At 39.0% G+C, this 24,585-nt stretch overlaps 1 protein-coding gene across 1 annotated transcript; it reads left to right on the plus strand.

Moving 5' to 3' along the window:
- Positions 1–6,319: 6,319 nt before the first annotated feature.
- Positions 6,320–23,143, plus strand: gucy2d (guanylate cyclase 2D, retinal). The gene is made up of 19 exons (XM_084731032.1): positions 6,320–6,698; positions 9,832–10,865; positions 10,990–11,291; positions 11,600–11,972; positions 12,369–12,453; positions 12,560–12,671; positions 12,816–12,935; positions 13,043–13,123; positions 13,917–14,093; positions 14,185–14,341; positions 14,436–14,585; positions 16,189–16,337; positions 16,441–16,604; positions 17,525–17,717; positions 18,533–18,707; positions 19,216–19,314; positions 21,554–21,648; positions 21,755–21,837; positions 22,034–23,143. The coding sequence occupies exons 2-19, from the start codon at positions 9,983–9,985 to the stop codon at positions 22,116–22,118; spliced, it is 3,483 nt and encodes a 1,160-aa protein (XP_084587158.1). The 5' UTR covers positions 6,320–6,698; positions 9,832–9,982; the 3' UTR covers positions 22,119–23,143.
- Positions 23,144–24,585: the final 1,442 nt, after the last annotated feature.

The following is a 24,585-nucleotide window of genomic DNA, read 5'->3' on the forward strand; positions in this document are numbered from 1 at the left end:
CCGCAGAAACAGTCCTATCCTTCATTCAAAGTCTGCGTCTTTACATTGATAAATTGAAAATGCTCTTGATTAAACGGCTGACTGATAGCAGTTGTGATTCAAAACAACAAACAAATTCCAGTCTTACGTACACGTGCAGCCCTGTGATCCCAGTGATTGAGAAAAAGACGCTTGTCATATAACAGATAAAAAATTTACTGCATTTCTCTCATAATCCATTTAATCTCTACAGTCTTGTGTTAGTGGAAGAATACCCTTGTCTTGTCTTGGAGGGCTTTATTTTCTTCTTGCTCAACCTTTGATTTAACCGGCTTATGTAGGCTTACACACAAATAAACTTGGGGTGAGTAATGGTGCTGTTATAGTTTGGATCGTATTTGTGACAACAGTATTATGTTTTGTGGGCTAACAGTCCTTGTTTCTTCAAGGACTGGATCACCGACAGGGGAATGTGGGCAACTTGGTTAGCATGAGAGCTAAAATCTAGTTTGACTGCCTTTATTATTTTAGTGGAAACTGTGCTCACTACTTATTTACTAATTGTTGTACTCGTGGGTTAATCCAGTCCTAACTGTTCCCAATCACCTGTGGCCAGGTGTTTTCTGATGCAAGTATGATGTAGAATAACATCTCTCGTGAATGTCAGTTAAATAAGTTCACAGATAAAATAGTTTTGCCACATCAATACATTTGATTCTGACAGGTGCTATTATATATTAACACTCGGGCTTCAGTAGCCACACTAGCCTGTTAATAGCTAATGTGGCTATTTGCACCTGCTTGGCAGAGAAAACCCAGTCTCCCAGGTTTGGACTGAAACCCCTGTCTCCCAGGGGAGTCCTATGTTTAATCCATTCATCTCTCTGCAGAGACATTGTCACACTTTTTATTGCTAAACTTCGGGGCCAGGTGTAAATGGCTGAATAGCCGCTGTGACTATTCTCACCTGGATGCTCCTCTCACAGCCTGGATGTCTGTACATAAAAGAGGGAAGTGTTTTTCAACGCCTGTTTTAATTGATGAGTGTCTGCAGTCAATTAACCATCGACCACCAGAGGGAGCTGCAGGCCCCGAACAGGCCACAGCTGCACCTGGATTTTACACAGTAATCTGCAGTGGGAGACAGTTGAGGCTTGCTAATATGCAAATGTAATTCTGCATGAGTTAAATTTGTTGTTGTTTGACCATTTCCTTAATTCATAACTATGTGGAAGAGAAAAAAAATAGAAAAAACTTAGTTGAATGGGTTTGAGATGTGTTAATGATGGGGCTGTTCGTTAAATATGTGTTCTATCAGTGTCTCTGATTAACATACCTCTGTATGATAATATTGCTGTTATTTCTGTAGTCAAGGTGTACATATAAATAAAAATTCATCGTGCAGTTTTGGGGGATTATTTAGTCAAAACAAAATTAACAGGAAATTACCTGTCAGCTGCAAAAAAAGAGTCACCTGTTTTTTCCATCTTTTAAAACTTTTAAAAACTGCTGCTTTTCTTTTCTTTTATTATTTTTAATTTGCACTTTATAGATCAAACATGACTCAGAAGAGAACAGAACAATGACAGTGAGAGCTTCCTCTTACCTAACATGCATTTTAAATAACACTCTCAAATGCTTTTCAGGGAAGATTCCCTGCTTTCTTATGACTCTGAACTTGTGATCCTGAAAAGACAGAGTGATGTCACCAGAGGGAGGCGACCAAATTAATTCACCTGATCAATTACGTGGGGTCATTGAGGAGTCAAATGTCTAAGCTTCTCTGTGGCTCCTCCCTCTGGGTTTTTTCCGTTTGATTAATTAACTCAGACAACTAGCTTCACTGGAGAAAGTAAGGAATTCCAAGAGATGTACTTATAAATCGTCAAATCACAGCCTTGAAAGTCATGTGGTCAAACACCTGCCACTGTCTGCTAACGACCTACAGAGAAAACAATGTGAGTCTAAAAACATATTTTGTCAAATCAGCCAGTTTTTCAACAAATTCTGAACACAACTTAACTTTACATGATGCCCCTACATGACTGCAGTCGGTGTATTTAGGGTTAACAATATAAAGAAAATCACAGGTCAGGATTGCTGGCATCTTCCTGTCATTATTGAACAGCGCTGCTGCCTCTGCAGTGTGCTGGTTCTTTGCCCACCTGGGCCGGCTGCATGTCTGACCTTGCTTCGCAGTGATCTCTGTCAGTGCCGTTAGCCATGTCACTAAGAGGCTTGCAGGCAGCAGATCAGTTTAGCACAGCCTCACCTGTATAATCTGATTACTTCAACAAGGCTGCTATCAATGTGCAAGACAGGGCAAACAAGAACAAACACACCGTCACACTTCTCTATGCAGGATGCCATATTCTCAGCAGAGCTCACAGATGATATGGAAGGAGGTGTTTCCTGTGCCGTTTAGCAGCATCTCTGTGTTTTTTAAAAAATGTGGGGTTTTGCTCCCTCCTTAATCTTAAAATCCAGCTGTAATGCTGCAGCGAACTGTATGTGCTGCCAGGTCAAAAGAGCAACAGCAGACTTTCAGTTACCATGCTTACCTTGGGATATTTTCGTCCCTCAGCTTCAGCTCACATAGTTCTTATACTTTTCCCCGTGTGTCAGATGTTCATGTTGACCTTTTGCACTGTGATTATTATCTTGTCAACAATTTGAAGCCTGACCTCGAGTCAGGAGGGAGGCTACAAAGACGCCAGTAGAGGCATGGGGCCTAACACTGGACACATTATAGGTACTTTGACATAATTTATCAGTCTCACACAAACTAATAAGGTATGATGATACCATGATAAAAAAAAAGTCCATGATACAATATTTAATACAATATTTAAAAAATAAAAACGGCTTGAAAGTATGTCCTTGATTACATAAAAAAAAGTCTAACATTACAGCATTTTTGTTCATTTTCCTTTCCTTTTTACTTAAAATGCTTCTGCCTTCCCTCTGTAATAAAATAAAATATAAAAGTAGCCAGCCATGACTTAAGCATGTGCAAAAAAAATGCCATGAATTGCATTATTTTGCAATTGCAATTAGCAATGAATGTTTGAATTATGTGTGTACAATCACAAAACAAAAACAATACAGCACTCATTAGCAGTCTTTTTATAAAACAAAAATAATTTAATAAAATAATTCTAAAATAATTAACCATGTAATACTGCAGCAGGTGTCAACACAATCTGGTATAGTGTTCAGACATTTTTATAGTGATATTGTAATATTCAATTACATCCCTATTATTTACTATGATCATTTCTGCTACTGTATCAGGTATAAGGTTCAGGTAATTGAGGAAATAATTATGTTACAATCCAAGCTATAATTGGCTAAATGTTGTGATAGTCAACATATTTTATTGAAGTTTTAGCCATGGCACATTTCAGTTAGCACCTTTCACTACTGTAGCAAGATCTTGGAAGCAGGAGAGAGTAAGAGGGTCTCAGAAGGATTTGACAAGCAGCAGCAGCAAGGTTATATGAGGCTACACAGTCCAGCAGGTGCCTTTATCACTGTACCAGCTTAATGCCTCAGGCCATTACATGCAACTCTATAATTCATGGTAACAAGACTGCAAAGGTTTTCTTTGTTCCTCTTTTGTGTGAAGAGGTTTATTATTTTTATTTTTTTTAAGTTTGACGACATTTATAGGTGGCAGAATTAAAATGGGAAGTTACTATCAAGGTGTGCATGATGAGAAATGATGGCTTAAAATTTTAAGACAGCTGAATTTGAAATAACAAATTGAGGTAATTTTGGAATGACTGAAAAAAAATCCTTACTTTTCTAATCAAATAAACTTCATACTAATTAAGTTGTACTTGAGAAAGCATGTTAAATAAGGTTAAGATATTGTTGAACAAACAATAAACATTACAAACAATTTTGATTTCCTTTTGCATTTTCTCAGTTTGAATGTTGAAATCTATCTGACATGATGATACAACCCCAAATCCAAAAGAGTCAGGACACTATAAAACTTAAATAAAAATGGAATGTAATGATTTGCAAAAATGTTTTGACTTCAAGTAAATACAGTACAAATATAACATATTTAATGTTTAAACTTTTTTTTTTGTAAATATACACTAATTTTGAATTTAATGTCTGCAACACATTCAAAAATATTGGGACAGGAGCATGTTTACCACTGTGATACATCAGCTTTTTTTTTTTTTTTTTTTTTTTTAAATAACACTCAGTAAGCTTTTGGGAACTGAGGACACTAATTGTTGACGTCTTGAAAAAGTCTTTTCCACTTACATTTTCAATGGCTTTGTCTTGCTGAGATAAGCAGGGGCATCTCTGAAAAAGATTAACAGGACATTCACAATTGTGACAGTTACCCATGATGCCATGGGCACACACCCATACAGTCACAGATGCCGGCTTTTGAAGTTAGTGCTGGTAACAGTCTGGATGGCCCTGTTCCTGTGGAGGTCATGACAATTTCCAGAAACATTTTGAAATCTGGACTGGTCAGACCACACATTGTTGAAATAAGGATTTCACTTTGCAAGGTGGGGGTTTTATTCATGTTACGTTTAGTCAGATTCACCAACTTCCTGCATCACTCTCTAATGTCTCTGAAGTATCACCAATTTTCCAGAAGTTGTAGGAAGTAGCAAACAGTGACTAGCAGGAAATGCACCATTACCTTGAGTAAACTGCAGCTTTCTCTGCATTTGATCATTTGGGATAATCAATGTACACAACTCAACAAAATATATAGCATATGTCAGGCATTTAGACATTTTAACACAAAAATGTTATTTATTACAGCTTTAAGTGTATTAGAGACACAATGCATGTTGAGAAATCCCCTCATATGCTGATCATGTTTCTTCAGAAAATTAAAGTTGCCATGAAACAGCTAGCAGGTGCTTATTGATGCAAGGCAAGAGAGCAATCATATTAGCTGACTCACAGCCAGACCAGGACCAAACCAACCTCAGAGGCCAACAGAAGCCAGTTTGTTGACAGGGAAGAGGCTGTAGTACCAAGACTGGTTAATTGCTGGGTTTGGTTGGCTAACTTACTTTAGCAACAATCAGGAAACTCTGTAATTGACCTTGATACTATATTCCCTGTTGGTCTCAGAGGCTCTGTTGTTATCAGTGAGTGTTTTGTTCATTGGGGGGCTGCCAGTCAAGTTGCCTACTAACAGTCATGGTTAGCAATTTTAGCAACAAGAAATCTGCAAAAGCGATCTGTCAGTCAGGAAATGGTAATTTAGTTGAAGCTGAGCAGCAGGACATCAGATGGGAAACCAGAAAATATTTTCTCCATGAAGTACGATCTAGTTTCACCCAAATCAGTGAATAAAGTAATAAAGTTGTGCTTTTATACAGTGAGGCCGGCCCCCATGAACACTCCAGTCTTCTGTGGTGAACAGATTCCATCACCAAGTACAGAATGAGTCATCAACAGTTTTTAATCATTTTTCAGAAAATACAGACTCTGAAATACCATTAAAAATGTCTGGGAATGTCTACAAAACAACTTTATTGTCACTTACCAGATATGCCAGATACTAGCATGATGTACGTATATAGTGCCATATGTGATAAAAACACATCATCATCATGACTTCAATATTGATGTCATGGGGACGTTAATTTAATGAGTTGATTGAACTCTAAACAGTACATTAATGTTACCCATCATTTCAAGTCAAACCATTTCAAGTTAGAAGAAGTCATTAATAAATTCAGAAATGTTCTTAAATTAAATACTAGAACATTTTAATTTTACTACCTTGAATAAATGAAACTTGTATATTTACATTAAGTTAATGAGAAAAGATTTGTTGATTCCACTAAATTCCTGTTTGGTTTTTTTTTTTACAGTGTATAGGACAGCTGGTAGGAACTAGTCCTTCATTTAAAAGCAGTTCTGGGTATGTGTCTCATCCCTTTGATATTGAACAGGTGGAGGTGGGAGGAGGGACAGTAGATCAGTTCAGGCTCAATGTTAGCTGCCATCTGACTCTTAAAATGTCACTTAAATACATCAGTCAGATCAGTCTTACAGCACCCGATTTGTTTTAGGTTATTTAAAAGTAGCTGTAAATATGTAAAATTTTCTAGGCTACATCTGCACCTATGTTTACACACTGTGGGTAAAGGATACAGGCTGACTGTACCTCGACTTTCACCTTCTTTTTCATCTCCTCCGGCCCTCCCCCCACACACACTCTTCCCACACTAGTATGGATTAAAAGCTAAAGAGAGCTGAGAAGTCAAAGCTTGTCAGTCCTTCCCACTCTTCCCTTTCTTTTACTTGTTACCTCTTTCCCCAGCTCTCTGACATTCTATTTTTTACCAATCCGAACTCTGCACCTCTTCTCACGCACCGTCCCTTGCTCTGCGATTTGGGGAAGGTCCCAGTCCGAAGCAGGGACAGCAAGAACTAAAGCAAGACCAACCACTGGAAAATGAGGAGATTTTTAATTTCGTCCATTCAGCGTTGTCTTTTAGGAATTTGAATGCAAGAGGACATGATTTAATTCTTTTTCTTTTTTTTATTTTTTAATGCTGTGTGGATTACCTATGATATTTTTTCCCAATAAAAGGACAAAGATAACTTCTTTTCCTGCTGTATACTTGAGTATACTCAAACCACCTGGGATTTGAATGGTGCTATTCAACGAGAGGCTTCAACACTAACATGGCTCCTGTGTAGACAAGCTGCTCCAGGTCAGAATCGTCTCTTATCAAATCTGTTTCACTTGTCTTGTTATTGGTTTTTGATTAATATTTTCTCACATTAACATAATATTGTTAATGTGAATAATTTCCTATCCATCATACAGTGTGATTGTAGCCTCGTTTAAATCTGTTTGCAGCAAACATCTGAACGCTTCTCTATGCATTAAATGTTAAAAGGGTCTTGAGTAATTAACATCATTTGACCTATTTATTATTTTCAGTAGCACTTTAGAACAAGGCCAGAACATTAGTCAGTGGTCCTCTTAACCTATTAGCAACTGGTAAGCCAAGGTCAGCATTAGCCACTTATGAGGGTTTGTTGGCCTCTGCTGGCTTGCTACATTTAAGCTTGAAGACACTGAAAGAAGTCAGGCTCTGTGGTATTTTATGATGTTAAAAAGTTATTTCTAAAGTATGATGATACACGTGGCGGTTTACATGTAAGCTTTAACCTAGAATAGGCCTAATTTAACTAGACATATAGACAGACCAATAAATTACCTAGGCCTTTATATGGGCCAATATTCTCTTATTGCAGATATGTATCTGTATCTGATGTGTGGGCAAAGGTAGCAACAAACTGCAGGCCATAAATTCCAAACTGAGTTTGGGGTAATTTAGAAACAGCATCACCTACATAGGCCTACATAGTCCACCAGGCATCACAGACGAGTTGATCTTTTAATGGTTAGATGTCTCACTTAGTATCCCACTTATCTTTGTCACAATTCTTAAAGCTGCTGCAAGCACCCCTGGACAAAGGTAATTGATTATTGAGTCTTATACCCATGTTGTCAAACACCGATGCTTTGGGTCAGAGATTTCAGTGGAGCCACCAACCCAAACCATCTATATTTGACGACCTTGGACAATCAGCTACCTGCCTCCAGAGTTGCTTGTAGCAAAAAAAAAAAAAAAAAATCTATATGGTCTGTACCAAGATGGGTTGTTCATTTTCATTTGTTCAGTATCAGTTGGGCTCTAAACATGAAACAAAAGCATGATATTGTTAACTTTTTTGTTATCCACATTATTTGACAAATGAGTAGCCTATTTTAACCTGATAAATTGTCTTCTTAAAACAACATTTTATCATTGGATTGGTGGAGCTTTTTCATTTCTTTTAAGCTGAGTTTCCATGTACTGAAGCAATGCTCTGACTTCTAGCATTAGCTGCAATTCCCCTCACTAAAAAAGGTTTGCTCAGCTTTCAGTGTCAATAATCTGGACAAGGGTGGCCATTTTTAAAAAGTGCACCTCTGAACATAGATTGAGGCATCAGCTGTGTTTATTGAATGGATGTCAGGATTTAAAAGTAGTTTTTTTGAAACATAAAATCCAATACATTTCTAGGAATACAGTAGATCATAACCTTTTTTGTGTTCGGGCCTTTTGCTCAGCTCAGTACTTTTGACATGGGTAGGCATTTTTAGAAAGTGTACTTACAAACAGACTGAGGTATTAGCTGCGTTTATTTGTCACAAAAAAGGTTTTAAAAGTCAGATTTCAAACATAAAATCCTGCAAATTGCCAGGGTAGTAGATTATGAACATTTTTATGGTCACAGCTAGAAAAAGCTAGTCCTAGCAATCTTCAATATTTAGGTAGTTAACATGTGTTTGCATGCAATAAATGCAACACATTAATTTTTCAGTTGGTTTTTCAGTGCACTCATCTTTTCTAAATAATAATTAACCTCTGAAGATTAATAGAACTGGAGTGTTTTTTTCTCATTCAACTTGAAACACCATTATTAAATCTTGAGATATTCCTAACACCTGGTGTAAATTTAGATGCTGGTTTCAAGAATCTGATGGCTGAGGAATGGATGGCTGACAACATCTCAAGAGATCAAGTTTAGGTCATGTTATCAAGAGATACCAAGACCAAATCGAGACATCAAGACCAGATTTAGACCCACGTTATCTGGCACTTGATTTTTTTAAACTCCGTGGCCCCAGCAGAGCTAATCAGCTTGCAACACGCATGCCAAGCAACAGCACTGGTACTCCAGGCACCATGTCCTAGGTGAGACAGATGGATGCTGATAAGATTCAACATCACATTCTGTTAAACAAACCAGCTCAGCAAGATGTGAGTTCAGGTCAGATCGTGTCTTTGTCCTGGAGACTCTTTAAAGGGATAGTTCAGATTTTTGAAGTGGGGTTATGTGAGGTACTTATCAGTCAATGTATTACCTACAGTAGACGCCAGTCGTCACACCTCTAGTTTGGAGGCAGCAGGAGTACTGGTGTAGGAAGCCAGTCAATGTACTGCTGTGGAAAGGGTCTGCAGCAGAATGTATTTTAGCCATCTAAAAACAAAAAAAATCAGTATCAGTGTTATTATGTGCCATATTTAAAGTATTTTCACTGCTTTATCTTGCTGTCAAACAGCCCTTTTCAAAAGGAAACTGCCATTATATAAGGCAACTATCATTCTTTCCAAAGCCGCCAGACTCCCATGGCAAAAACAGTCAATTTACCTCGCAGAACAAAGGAGTTGCTGGTTTATTGCTGCCTTAATTCTAACTGATCAGCTGATTGTTTGTGTTATTGTGTTACTTTGGTGAATCCAAACAAACCCTTCAAAATACCAAAGTCGCACAATAACATAAATAAACTAACCGACTGAGGCAGCAGTGGACCAACAACTCCTGTGTTCTGCGACGTAAAAAAAAAATGTTTTTGCCAATGGAGTCTGGTGGATTTACACATATATTTGGCCTATATAACGGTTGTTTCCTGTTGAAAAAGGCTGTCCAACAGCAAGTTAAAGCAGTGAAAATTTTCTAAATATAGTGTACAGTAAAACTGATAATGTTTTTTTAGGTGAGCCTCATTTTTTGGCTGAAATACATTTTGTTGCTGACCCTGTCCACAGCATTACATCATTTAGCTTCCCACACTGGTACTCCTGCTGCCTCTCCAAAACACAGGTGTGCCAACCGCCATTTACTGTAGGTAATATGCTGACTATGGATAAGTACCTCATATAACCCCAATTTAAAAAAAGGTCTGAGGTATCACAGAAAGTAGGAAGCAAAAACAGATCACAGTGAATTGTCATGCTACACATTTTCTAATTCTTTCCATTTTTCTTTCTGATTTTCTGGAGGCAGTAATGGCTTGGGGTTGTCTCATCACCTGTCCAGCTTTGGACTAGAGGCCTGCTGAGTGCCAAGGGAGACAGTCCCATCCACAGATACTCACCATCACATTAATCACCATAAACTCTGCACTCCTAAAGCATCAGAATAGCTGTGTGAAGAAATGGCGAGTCACAAAGACCCTCGATTTCTGCACAACCTGTCTTACCACCCTCGATGGCAGAAGCATGACTCAAGAAAAGTGAAGAGAAAAGGACATTTGCGGACAGTGGCTACAAACAGTAGCAGTGAATATAGTCTGTTTAAATTAGTAGCAGCTTCATCATCATCATCATTATCATCAGGTTCATTGTCATCAAAACCACAGTTGCCATCATCCCCTGTGCACCGCTCCAGGAACCGGTGGGGGAACTGGTTTCTTCTGCCCTTACTCATAGTCACACTTCTGCCCTGTCCAGCCGGGGCAACCACTTTCAAGATTGCCCTGGTTGGACCCTGGACGTGTGACCTCTTATATTCCAAAGCACTCCCTGACCTGGCAGCACGCCTTGCCACTACCCGCATAAACAAGGACCCCTACCTCAACAAAGGCTACTGGTATGACTACACGCTGATCAACGAGGACTGCAAGTCTTCCCGTGCCCTTGCTCGCTTTGCTGAGCTGGAAGGTTATGGTGCTGCTTTCTTGGGCCCTGCCAACCCAGGATACTGCCCCTCAGCTGCTTTGTATGCAAAGGAGTGGGATGTTGGGCTTCTGTCCTGGGGTTGTCTCAAACCCAGCATGAGCAAAAGCGGGATGTATCCAACCTACCTGCAGCCGCTGCCACTGTCTTCCCGTGTGCTCTTTTCTGTGTTGCGGTATTTTCATTGGGCCCATGTGTCCATAATCACAGAGGAGACAGATTTGTGGGAAGCCACAGGACAGGAGCTGGCCTCTTCACTGAGGGCCCTTGGCCTGCCTGTCCACCCTGTGGTCACCATGGGGGATGACAAGGATGGGGCTCGGAGAGCCCTGACAAAAGTGCGGGAAGCAGACCGAGTTAGAGGTGGGTGGATGTAAAGATAATGGAAACAAGACCAAAAACAATTCATATAAAACATCCTCCACATTGTTTTATTCCACATAAATTGTGCAAATAAACAAGTTTTTAATCTCTGGTCTCTCCACAGTGGTCATTATGTGCATGCCTTTTGTCCTGCTTGGTGGCCAATCCCAATACCAACTCCTGACAACAGCCTTGGGCATGCGTATGATCGACCGTGGCTATGTGTTCATCCCGTATGATACCCTCCTGTATGCACTACCTTACAACAATGCACACTACTATTCGCTAGGCAATGACACCAAGCTGCGGAAAGCCTTCGATGGGGTCCTCACCATCACTATGGACTCTGGAGAACGCAATTTCCATGAGGCCTTCAGAGATGCACAGGACAGCTACGAAATCCGCAGCAGCACCCCACCAGAGCAGGTGAGACTTGCTGTTGAATATGTTCTGTCTCAGTCATCTAGGTTATGTGGCCTCTAGAAGCTGTACGAAAGCAACTTGACTTGCTTGAGGTTCCTGAAGATGCTTAGCCTCTCATCCGAAAGGCTGTCTTTCAGGACTGAAGAAGCCATTTAGAGAAGTGAAATGTCTTCAAAAGCCTCAAGCAAGCCCGGTTGCCTTCGTACAGCTCTTAGAGAAATGTATTGAAAACTCTGATCATTTAATGATAGTGCACTCAAGCAAACATTTGAATTCAATCAAAATAATTGCATCACTGTCTCCTCTGTCAGGTTTCTCCATTCTTTGGCACCATCTACAACATGATGTACTACATCGCCATGGCTGCTGAGCAGGCCCGTGCCAATGGAGGCCGATGGGTAACCGGTCAGATTCTGGGTGACAGCAAAGGTGGCTTTGAATTTGAAGGCTTCAATCAGCACTTGTTTGCCGGCAGGAATGGTGAAGGCATGCAGGCTCCCTACGTAGTGCTGGACTACAGCGGCTTGGGCACAACTCTCTACTCCACTCACTCTCTGCAGGCTCCTCATACAGATGGCAAGACTGGGGCCTTGAAATACCTTGGTCGATCGATCCATTTTGCAGGCAGCACGCCCTACACAGACTCAGGCTGCTGGTTTAGTCCGTACTTTGCTTGTACTGGAGGTGAGTGCACATGTAGTGTAATGCAGGAAATAAGTATAAGCTGCCATTATGTAACAATTTCAATATTGGATCAAAAATCAATTGAAATAAGCTTTCATTTTTAATAATTGAAATCAAAGGCATTCGGTGAGAGACTGAAGAAAAAAACAACATGACGAAATAGCTCAATGGCCATTATATTACACTTGATAGGTCAAAAGACTTCAAATTAGAGGAACTTGTGTTTGTAGGTTCAGAGCTATTCTCAAAACAATATCCTATTAGAAATTTAATGAAGTTAATGAGAAAAGATTAGTTGATTACACTAAATTCCTGTACGATCTTTTACAGTGTCGTTGAATTTAATTCAAATAAATTTAAATCTGTTGTTTTTCTTCTCTTCTTCTCTTTCTAAAGGCATGGACTCAGTCACTCTCCTCTTCCTTTGCCTTCTGTTCATTGCATTGGCTGGATGTGTATTTAACATCTTTCTTAGTTTCAAGTATGTACAGCAGAATCAAAGAATGCTATCTCTGTCTTTTTGAATTTCTCTTATTTTTTAGAACATATTCTGATTATTTTTCTTTTTTTCTTTTGTGGCTGTCCAGACGAAGTGGTAGGGTTGGGTTCAGTTTTGGAGGTGGTGGTAACGGTGGATCAACAAAGATAGTCCTGACCCTGGATGATCTGGTTTTCATCAACACTCAAATCAGCAAGCGGGTCAGTACTGTTCTCAGTCTCTGACAGTAATGATTGTATTTTCCTGTGGTTTGCTTCTCTCAGCTTTACAGGTATGTGATGCAAGAAAGTTGTTTACCTGTAAAAGATGATATACTCTCCTCTTTGAACTGTGTGTATGAGCAGAAGCTAAACGACGAAAGTATCTTGAGAAGCCAGTTGGATATGAAGACACCCCACCACTCAGTGTCCGGTCGCAGCTACTTGGCCTCCACACCAGACAGCTCCAATGTGGCTGTGTTTGAGGTGAGTTTCTTGACACATTCAATAAACTCCTGTTTTATTATTTTGGCGCTTGTGCCTTTGGATGCTTTTGGTTTCACAAAGATTGTGTGGTTTTGTGTACTTTACAGGGTGACTGGGTTTGGTTGAAGAAATGCCCCGCAGGAGTGGTATCTGGTATCAACAGCAGTGCTGAGTTCCTCTTTGCCAAGGTAGGTTAAAGTGTGGACGTGTCAGTCATTGTTAAAACAACTGACCCTCGGGCGCCCCTATAGCTCAGTTGGTAGAGTGTGTGCATCGTGTATTGAGGCTGTCAGTCCCCTGCAGTGGCTGCTGGGTCAATTCCTGCCTGCAGTCTATTTGTTGTGTATCATCCCCTCTCTCTACCCTCTTTGCTGTCATATCTTCAGCTGTCCTATCTCAATAAAGGCAAAAAAGCCGAAAAAATAATCTTAAAAAAAAAAAAACTGACCCTCAACACTACACTGTTTGCTAGCTAGTTAAAAAAAGTTAACATAATGTATTATTTATGATCAAGCTAAAACATATTATTATTAAAACTTGTCATCATCAACTCAAGTTGAAATAATAAGGAGATGCATCATTAAATTCAACTGGGAGTCTTTCCCTTAACTTTCTTTGAGGAACTTGATTATTTGTCTCAATCCATCTCATAAAAGGTGGCTATTTAAAAAGTTAAACCCCCTCAAATGTAAGTTTAAAATTAATGTTGGATCATAGTTTGAATTGGAGTTTAACGTTTAGGTGCAACAGAAGTATATTTAATGTAGGTTTAGAGTATAAACTAAGCTGAGGTTCAAAGACAGGTTTAAATTAAATATTTCTTAATTTTAAACTAAAATTCATCGTTGTTGGTGCAACCAAGTCTAACAGCTGTAAACTGCACTGATGCTGAGTGGCATTCTCTCTGCAACATTAATTTACATCCAGGACACAAACCTGAAAGTTTATAGCCTCAGTGTTTTTTTTTCTCCTTCCTATCAGCTCAGAGACATGAGGCACGAGAACATCAATCTGTTCCTGGGACTGTTCTTCGACTCTGGGATCTTTGGTGTTGTGACTGAGCACTGCAGCAGGGGAAGCTTGGAGGATCTGCTCAACAATGAAGACGTGCGTCTTGACTGGATGTTCAAGTCGTCCCTGTTAATGGATCTGATTCGGGTAAGAGAAACAAAATGACCTGCTCATGTTTCATTTCCCATCTTGTCTTGTTACTTTTATTACTCACATATCTTCCAAACACTGTTATCAGGGAATGAAGTACCTCCACAATCGTGACGTCATCCATGGACGGCTCAAGTCCCGTAACTGTGTGGTCGATGGGCGTTTTGTATTGAAGGTGACAGATTATGGGTTCAATGAAATTCTGATTGCCCAGAACATTGACACTGACGACGAAAAGCCAGAGGGTGAGTTCATGTGCATCCGCAGACTAATTCAGTAACTTGACTAGGTGTTGAATTGCTTTGTTGCTTTATTGTTGTGCGTCTTTTTTCATTAAAGATCTGCTTTGGACGGCTCCTGAGCTGCTGCGAAGTTCCAGTATGAGGAAAAGGGGCACTTTCGCAGGAGACGTCTACAGCTTTGCTATCATCGCACAGGAGGTCGTCTCTCGCTGTGCACCCTTCTGTATGCTGGACATGCCTCCCAAGGGTGAGTTATATGCAAAGGTGCAGGTTTTGTTTCAACACTGGGGGGGACACACATTAAGCAGATGTCTCCCCCTGGAAAGTCTGAGCATCAAAGATCTCCTTTTCTGCATTGCAGTAAATTCGTATGTGCCCTTTCTGCATCAATTCATAGTGGTAATGTCTTTATTGATGCAAAGGAAACCACAAAAATCAGGCACACTGTATTTTTTATTGGTTCAGACAAATAGACAAGTTCTTTATACTGAGGCGAATCTTGCCCCTCTATCCCCCTGACATCTACACCCATGGATGTGGCATTAGTAACCCCAAAGGATAATGTGAAAAGAAACAAAGCAGTAGGATGTATTGGAGCAGAAAGTGCAGAATGTTTACTCATATGATAAGACTTTTTGGCAAATCTGTGTAGCTATAAAGGCCAATGGCTTATCTCTGATGATAGTAACATGCTATGAATACATTTACTGACGCTCTCTACTCACCTCATATACAAAGTGTTCACCCTGAGCAGAAAAGATGCAGTTGCAGAAAAGATATATTAGAATTTTTGCTGAAACTGTTGCACTGTGCTATTTATCACTGATGACATTCATAGTTATTTGACAAAATTGCACAAGGTCACATTAGAAACAACTGGCCCTCCTAAACCCCACTGCTCCAGTAACACTTGATCAAGGTTGGTACCCAGTGGAGCCTTAGTCATTTTTCTCCTTTCCTGTTTCCTGTACTCAGATATGCTATGTGTTAGGCTCGTCTATGCAAACTCCACATATATTTTTGAGCTAGTAGTGCCTGCCACAGAATTACTGGCACAGCTGATGGAGGATGTTGGGTTTTAGAGCGTTCTGTGTGATCCAAACATCTCCAGTAGCTTCAGGGCATTTTAAAGTCCAAAGGTCAAAATGTATTGAAAAAAGATAGATCTCCAAAATTCCCATATTCCATATTTGTTATCAGAAACAACATTTTCACTGTGATCACAAAACTGTTTGCTTTCTGGCTTGTTGCACACAAGGGAAGCTGCACCTGTATTAACATGGTGGTCTGCACTAATCTAACAGCACCATGAATTATATTCATTAAAAAAATGTTCTTAAAGTTATGTGGTTGGTGTTTTATTTTCATGAATAAAAACATTTTAAAAAACAGCCTCCCGCCTGGGTGGAGTAATGTTTTAGAGATGAGTGGTGTACTGTACTGTCATGCTACTTTTAGCATGTTCTAAATGTCTACTTAGCCAATCAGATTGCTTGGTCAGAGCTACTTGTTCTATTCTGTAGATTAGCAACCTAGTTAGCTAAACTTTTAAGAACATTAACTTACTAAGATATGGACATGTATGTTGCCTTTGCAGGTCCTCCAACAACTTTTAACCATCTCAGGAATTTGCTCATGTTTTCAACGTCTGTCACATAGCATATCTAAGTTCAAGACACAGGGAAGGAGGAAGTTGACTGAAGTTCCATAAAAGGGGCAGGACTTAGGATGGGTCAATTGCATTGAATTTCCTGTGCAATGTATTTTATACTTTTTTATACACTTCTGTGTGTGCCTCACATCTGTGTGTTCTTGTCTTTGGTGGTGTGGTTACTTGTCTTTGTTGACAGAGATTATCAGCAAGGTCAAAGAGCCTCCGCCGTTGTGTCGGCCTGTTGTGTCAGTGGACGAGGCCCCGCTGGACGTGATACAGGTGATGAAACAGTGCTGGAGCGAGGAGCCGGAGAAGAGGCCGACCTTTGAGGAGATCTTCAAACAGGTAAAAACACTGAAAACACATTTCAATGTAGATCACCTCCTCCTTATATGTTAAAGTAGGAAGCTAGAAATGACACTCATATTCTCTCCCTGTCATGTGACAGTTCAAGAGCATCACGAAGGGGAAGAAAACCAACATTATTGACTCCATGCTGCGCATGTTGGAGCAGTATTCCTCCAACCTGGAAGATCTGATTAGAGAGAGGACAGAGGAGCTGGAGGTGGAGAGACAGAAGACTGACAAACTGGTGGCTCAGATGCTGCCTAAGTGAGTGTCCAGCAACTTTCTCCTTCCAAAAGTCTTCTGCAGAAATTTAACAATAATTCTCAGGAACTGTGGTGCAAAATGTGGCTGAATCAGCACCACAGAGAAATTGTGAGATTGTAATCAAACATAAATATAAACAGTCAAAATTGGCGACATATTTCTTGATTTTATGTTTGTCGTGTTCCAAATGTTTCCACCAGAATAGGGCTGTAGTTCTGTTGCATTCAGTAACTGTGGGAATATTAGTTGCAAGAACCAATGATGTGGATATAAGAAAGAGCATAAGGGCCAAGCTTTACAAAAAATTAGATAAGTAAGATTTTCATTTAATTTTACATTTCAAGAATAAGGTGTGATGTTGAGAATAGAGTTGAAATTTTAGTTTTAGTAATTGGCATTAGAAAATGTTGTGAATACAGTCGAAAAGGTATTTCAACTCTCGGAATTTAGACTTTATACTCAGAATAAAATTTTGCCTCCTTATTTGCAGCCCTTATACTCATTCATATTTCATATGAATGTGATCAGTCAACTCTGTCTAAAGCAAACACTGTCATCGAACCTTCTTTAGCTTTTTCTTGTTTATACTAATTATTCTGCGCCTTTTCACACATAACACAAAATGATTAATACTGTTGGTGATGTTTAACCTATAATGCAACACTTAGTGTAGAAACACCAGATAAAATTACTGAACTATACCCTGGATAGTCTTATTTTAAGAGGAATCAATAATTAATTAATTTAAGTCACCAGTCATACAAAAATATAAATTTATAAATTTGTATGACATGTCTCAGTGTGTCCAACTGATCAACAAAAATGTTTCTGTCTCAAATGCAATGCAAAAGCAAAATGTTTGTATCAGAATTTTCTCACCCAAAAGTTGAAACAAAAAAATCAGCATCTTCCTCCTTCAGGTCTGTGGCTCAGGCGCTGAAAACAGGCAAGCCCGTCAAGCCCGAGCATTTCAGCGAGGTCACGCTGTACTTCAGTGACATCGTGGGCTTCACCACCATCTCAGCTCTCAGTGAACCCATCGAGGTGGTCGACTTACTCAATGACCTCTACACACTGTTTGATGCCATCATTGGACTGCATGATGTCTACAAGGTCAGTGATGTTCTACAGTGTGATATATCATTTAATTTCATTTATAGCCCACTTAATATTTTTGGATGTTTTTGCTTTTGATGATGTTATCTTTAAGTATTTTTCACAATTTTGAAGGTACTGAATGGAACATCATATTTTGTTGATTTTGGAGGCCCCTGTAGACTGTAGTGTTTCCACCATTATAACCACAAAATATAGCGTCAAAAATTCTCTCAAGAAAAGTCTCCTCCTGCTTCTTTTAACTGGCTCACGAACTACTCACTGTAATTTTCCCTGGAGAAATGTAAACTCAGACTTGTTTCATTTAGTTTAAAATAGAATTCAACACACAGTCGTCTATCTGATGGTCTCATTAAATTATGCAGGTCATATAGAGGCAACAGAATTACACTGAGACTGTTTCATAACCAGTTAAAAACTCCTTGTTGTGCTTTAAATATAATGACAGATACCTCATGCATTTATCATAATGATAGACATGTTTTTTTTAAATCGATATATAAAAAAGCTTTTGTTTCTGTTTAAACAAAGTTTAAACAAAGAGTGTATATGTCTGTTTTTCTGTATTTCCTGTCAAAATTTCCACAAAAATCTAGGATTCACAACTATATACTCTTGAAATGTTGCTTCTTTTGCCTTCTGAATGTGATCTGAATATCTGGAGGCGATCCATGAAAATATTCCCACCTGAATTTAATACATTATATTCACTATTGGCTAAGAGAATGCCTTTATTTTGTTAGTGACCAGTACTTTCAATAAGAGAGAAAAATCACATTCTGTATTGTGTATGTGTGTAATGAACTATTTAGGTGGAAACTATCGGAGATGCCTACATGGTTGCTTCAGGAGTCCCCACAAGGAACGGCAACCGTCATGCAGCCGAGATGGCCAACATGTCTCTCGACATCCTCCACTGCATTGGCACCTTCAAGATGAGACACATGCCTGAGCTCAAAGTCAGAATCCGTATTGGCCTACACTCTGGTGAGCACTATGTTCATGTTCCTGTCTGTGCTGTGATAAACTAGTTCTAGGCTTTAAGAGTCCCATACATGTATTACGAGGTGAAATAATCCCAAACTCCATTTCAGAGTGAATCAAACAGTGGAATAAGAATGCAGGAGAACAAGCTGCTAAGGCACGGAGGTATTTTTACCTCCTTGATCCTCGTCTGGAACTTATTCCTGGAACAGTGAAACACTATCCACTTAGAGTGCTGTCATCCAATTAACACGCTGCATACTCTGGATTTCTAATTCTATTCTATGAATTTCTTAATGTTCACAGAAGTGCTAGTGCACAGCTTTAATGGCATGTATTTAGAAAAGAGTAAAAGAGATGTTGAGCAAAAGTTGGAACAAAAAATAGATTAAAAATTGAGTCTTCAGGCTAAAAATTTGACACACAAACATATATAAGATATTGTTTGCCAAAGAGAGGCATCCTGTTCAAAGCCCCCATAACCTCTGTCTGTGTTCTGCTCGGTTTGCAGGCCCGGTGGTCGCAGGAGTAGTGGGTCTCACGATGCCTCGGTACTGTCTGTTTGGAGACACTGTCAACACAGCATCTCGAATGGAGTCCACAGGGTTGCGTGAGTGTCTCGTATATCATTCTACAGACCAGACAGATCTCTTCTTCCTTTAAATCATTTTTTACACAGTATAGTTGAGAGGACGGGTGTAGTTTGTGTGCATGCTGCTGCTTGAGGCTAAATGGGGCTTTGAGTGAGCAGTCCTCGCTAATCCTTTAAGACTATCAGCAGAATTAGAGCCCAATTTGAAGTTTCAGTGTAAATGTCGTCAATCACCAACTTCGCTTCAGCTACCCTCTGCATGCTCTATAAATTAAGTATGAACTTAAGTAGTAACACTAAAAATAAAACTCTACCCTTCAAAAGCGTGACTCAGTACAGTCTCACAGCTGGGAGGACTACACTATGTTTTTGAATAGTATTTCATACTTTCAGGTTGTAGAAAGTCCTCTTTACAAAGAGAATTTAGTTTGTATGAAGGAGTTTAAAAAAAAAGAATATGTTGTACATGAAGAATAAAATGCTGCTGCAATTGTTCTGTTGTTGTTTGACTGGCAAGTAAAAGGAGAGAAAGAGACAAAGTTAACTCTGATAAATAAGAATACACACAGTTATAACATACTTAACAGTAAAAACAGAGCTTATATAAAACAGGAAGATAATAAAACTAACAAAAGTCATGAAAACTAAATATTTTATTAAACACAAAGAGAGTAAAATGAGCTAAAATGTCATAAAACATAAAATAACTGAGAGTGTGTTTTTTTAAAGTGAGTTTTTAAGTGGTTTAAAAGACCAGACAGAATTTGCCGCCCTGATTTCCTCAGATAGGACATTCCCAAGCTGAGGAGCCCTAACTGCAAACACTCTTCACCTTCAATCTGGACCTTGGATCAACCTAAAAGCATCAGAGGATCTCCCAGAATGAAGGGACATAAAAAACAAAAAGATCTGATAAATAACTTGGGGCTCAGCCCCTTTGTAAACAATCTTGAAATCATCTCTGGAAGCAACAGGTAGCCAGTGTAGGAAACCAGGAAGAGTGAAATATGGTCATGTTTCATCATCAGTCATTGGTAAAAGAAACTAGACGCTTAGCATCAAAATCTTGGCAAATTTGAATATGTAAATCCTGTGTCAAGTGCACAAAAATGTGTATAACAAGCTATAATTAACAGGTGTGTTGCTTTAGCCAACTTCAAAATAGAAAGGCTGGTGAAGGATTGAAACTACTGGAGTCATGTGAGTCATCACACTATGGAGTGACACAGTTTAAACTTATTCAGTTTTACCACTGAGTGGACCGCAGAGGGTCCAAAGACAAATGGGTTCCCTAAATGTTTCCCAGTTGCACTGCTGTGGCTTAGTAATGATCTCAGGTAACTTATGCTTTTCTGGACTGTAAGACAATTCAAAAATCAAAAATGTTTGGTGGAAAAATGGTTACAACAGTTTTCTCCCATCATTCAACAGTGTGAGGTCTCTACTAAGTGTAAATTTAAATTATTTAATTATTCTTCTTTTTGGGCCAAAACCATTTAAAATGTAAATAATACATTTATTGTCACACTAGTTTTATCTATGTTAAAATAGCCATTATAAACTAGTAACAACAGTACATGATCCAGTAATTATCTGACCGCAGACATCCCTCATGTATGCACTAATGTTGGCAGAACTGTTTTCAGGTATTATACACATTTCAAATAGAATGAATTACAAAATGGACTCAAACTAGACTCTTTCATTCCTCTTCAAGCTTTATTATCTGCTGTTTTTTGTGATTCTTGTAACTTTTTTTTTATTCCTTTTTATTGTGTAGTTATGATGATCTGTTTGCTCAGCATATTCTTGTGAGTGTTTTGTGTCTCTTGCAAAAGAGGTCTTAATCTCAGCAAGACTGCCTGACAAAATGAGGATTAAATGGAAAAAAATAAATGAATAAAAATTAAGGTAAGAAGAAAAACATGAATTTAACAGACTATTCCAAAACCTTTGACAGTGATGTTGCTCTCAAAAGGTCCTACTGTAATAAATTAAACTGTTCATATTTAAAGTGATCAGTAGAAGTTTCAGTTAAATTTCTAAAATAACAGTTATGCATTTATGCATGACTACATTGAATATTTGCTGTTCGGGACAGCACAATGATGAGTAGTCTACTGCCACCCAGTGGCTCAATATCAAAACAGCAGCCTGACTTTCTAAATCTCTGAGATGCAGTCATTTTAAACCTTGGTCAATACAGATTTGTCATGTGTACTTGATTTCAAACCATGTTTGCATTGCATTTTTGCAGCTTACAGAATCCATGTCAACCAAAGCACAGTTGATGTCCTGAACAGCCTGAAGCTGGGATACAAGATTCAAGTCAGAGGCCTGACAGAGTTAAAGGTACGATGAACAAAAAAAGTTTCATAATATACACAGAATACATGCAATGCACTGAGACTGGCATTTTAATAATATCTAATGAATGCTAATGATCATTTATTCCCAGGGAAAAGGCATTGAGAACACATATTGGTTGGTAGGGAGGGAGGATTTCAACAAGCCTCTGCCTATACCTCCAGACCTCCAAGGGTAAGACAGTGTTTTGGTTTATCCTCCACATCTGCATCAATGTGATTTGCCTGATTTAGGCTGTGTGCTACATTTATACTGTATAATTTATGATTATTGCAGCACAACTTAATGTAATCACATAACCTGTTTGTCATGTCATGTTCTGCCATGTGTCCGAGTCATGGTGCATAAAAACCTGTATTTTTTATTACAGGGGAAGCAATCATGGTATCGCTTTAGAGGAGATTCCTGTCGAGAGAAGACAGAAATTCCTGGATCGACAGAAGAGGATGGGCTAGCCTCATGTTTTTTGTTTTTTTTTTTGTTTTTTTTTACTATTCCCAGAATGAAAAGTGAGAATTTTCAGTAAAAGAATACACGCAAAGATGAGTGAATGAAAAGTTGAACATTGCAGCATGCAGCCACAATCTACTGTAATTTGTGCTACGCTGGCTCCAAGATGCAAATTTGAGCTGAATGAGGCAACTATCCATATTATATTTTGTATGTTTATATACTGAAAATATATACAACATAATGTGCATGCTGAATTACAGGTGTTGGTTTAGAGGACAGATATCGCCTAACAAGAGAGGATCTGGATTGTCTACAAAAATGACCACAGTATCATGTGTACTGTAATACTGGTGTACTTCATTTACTGTATGTATTTGTACTGATCCTTGTGCTGCGTAGAGATATCAGAGATTCTTATCATCAGCACCCCCCACAATGCCCAGCTATTCATCTCATGTATAATAGGGTCTGTGCTGCGCTCACTTTAGGAGCATTAGCCTTTTACAACAACACAGTATTAATACATTAAAACATTTTCACAGTCGTGTAAGCTGGAGTGCACCAAACAGGTGTGTCAGGGTTGAGAGCTCAGGTCGGGGATAGCTGTGATTTTGCTTTTGTAGCAGCATTACTGTGACTATTCATACATTTGATGAATGAAGCCATATTATCCAAAAATGGCCAAAATATGCCAAAGAATGCATCGGGTTTGTTTATTTAAAGGCATGATCGGCATCATTTTCCTATAAAAATGTATAGATTCATATAATAATCCATCTAAATCATCACTTGAGCTCACAGACCCACAGAAGTGTTTGGTGGCACCTGTTTCTATGCAGAACCTGCAGCCCTCTGCCTGCATTTTCTTATTTTCCCTCATTTAGCTGATTTTGGAATATTTCTGGGCTTCGGCCTATTTGGCAGTGGTATGTAGCCCCCAGCCAATACAACGGTTTTGAGGTCAGAACTCCGTAAAAACCTGGTTTAGGTATAACAACCAGTGGTTAGATTACAGTCTCTGTCTTTCTCCTCTGCTCTCTGTCTGTTAGAGTTGCAGAAAGAGTTTTACACATATACACACACAGGCAGAGCAGATTCAGGGTCGTTTCACACAGGTTGTGCGGAGGTGTTGGCGTATTTATTTGTGCTTTAGAAAATAACTCCTGTGAAATAATGTTTCATTTCCCTGATGCATTGCTTTGTTCTCCCTGATGGCACTCCTTCACTTCATTCGTTCAAGATGTCTCTCTCGTTTGTTGGAGGAGGGGCCAACTTTGAATGGTGTGTTTACAAACAATCCTGCATATTTTACCTTTTACGTTAGATTTATTTTTAATGTGTAGAGAAAAAAAACATTTTTCTTTTGTACAAACAGTTCTCTTAACATTTTATTCCATTACTACGACAGGCCTGTTTGAGTTGATTTGACTGATTGGTCTGTTCCATTCTAACTTATCAGTTTGATTAGGTGGATCCAAATTGCTTTAGTTGACTAAATTAACTGAACTAACAGACAAAACAGTACAGACTTAAAAGAAATTCCAATTTGATTAAAAATCATTTTTAGAAAAATGCCATGGGACCACATGATACTGTTCTTTATCTGCAGCATGTTTCTCTCCCTATAATGATGTTATGATACTACATACAGTATGTATTGTTTTTAATGATGTGTGTGTTGCTTTTAATATTATGCTGATATTTTCTACCGAAACGTAGACAACGTACCAAACATGCAAACAAGACCCAAACTATCGCTCGCTAACAGCAGTGCGGTTATTACTGGAACATGCTGCATGCATGGCTGCATCATATGTACTGTACAGTCTGCTGTGTGTTCAGCAGGGTCTTCAGCGATAGGAAGACCTGATTTCTTCGACATACAGCATATCTGCTCTGCAGTGACGTGCAGAACGTCTGAGTCAATTGACTGAAATGATCATCTTCGATAATGTGCTTCAGCAGATTGAGCCTTTTCATGTGTATCGCCATCTTCAAGAGGAAAATGTCTGTCTGCATCTGAGTTGATCAGCCATTATCTTCTTGTTTTGGGGCTCTAAGGGACCCTGAGCAGCAGCTGTATCTGAGGGTCCTCTGAAAACGAATGTTCACAAAGTCCCTCCCATCCCCAACCCCAGGGGATCATAGATGAATTTTACATATGGGGTCAGCATGAATACAAAAAGAGGATGACTACTGAGTCATTTCTCTTTGGCCTGGGGATGTGTATATATTGTACATTTGTACATATTAGTTTGTCTTTGTGTCCTGTGCAGGGTTTAGGGACTTTTTAGTGGAGTTTTTTCTGCTTGTGCTCCCTAAACCCCTGACACAAAAGGAGATATCAACAAAAACACAAGGGTTTAATCACAGTGCATTCAAAAAGCAAGCAACTGCATTGTTCCCTCAGTCTGTGTTGGCTCGCTAATTGTCTGCCGCAGCACTGATATTGAAGCAACAATAGGCAGC

The sequence above is a fragment of the Lutjanus erythropterus genome, chromosome 11, assembly GCF_056507025.1.
Source record: "Lutjanus erythropterus isolate fLutEry1 chromosome 11, fLutEry1.hap2, whole genome shotgun sequence".
NCBI classification, from domain to species: domain Eukaryota; kingdom Metazoa; phylum Chordata; class Actinopteri; order Lutjaniformes; family Lutjanidae; genus Lutjanus; species Lutjanus erythropterus.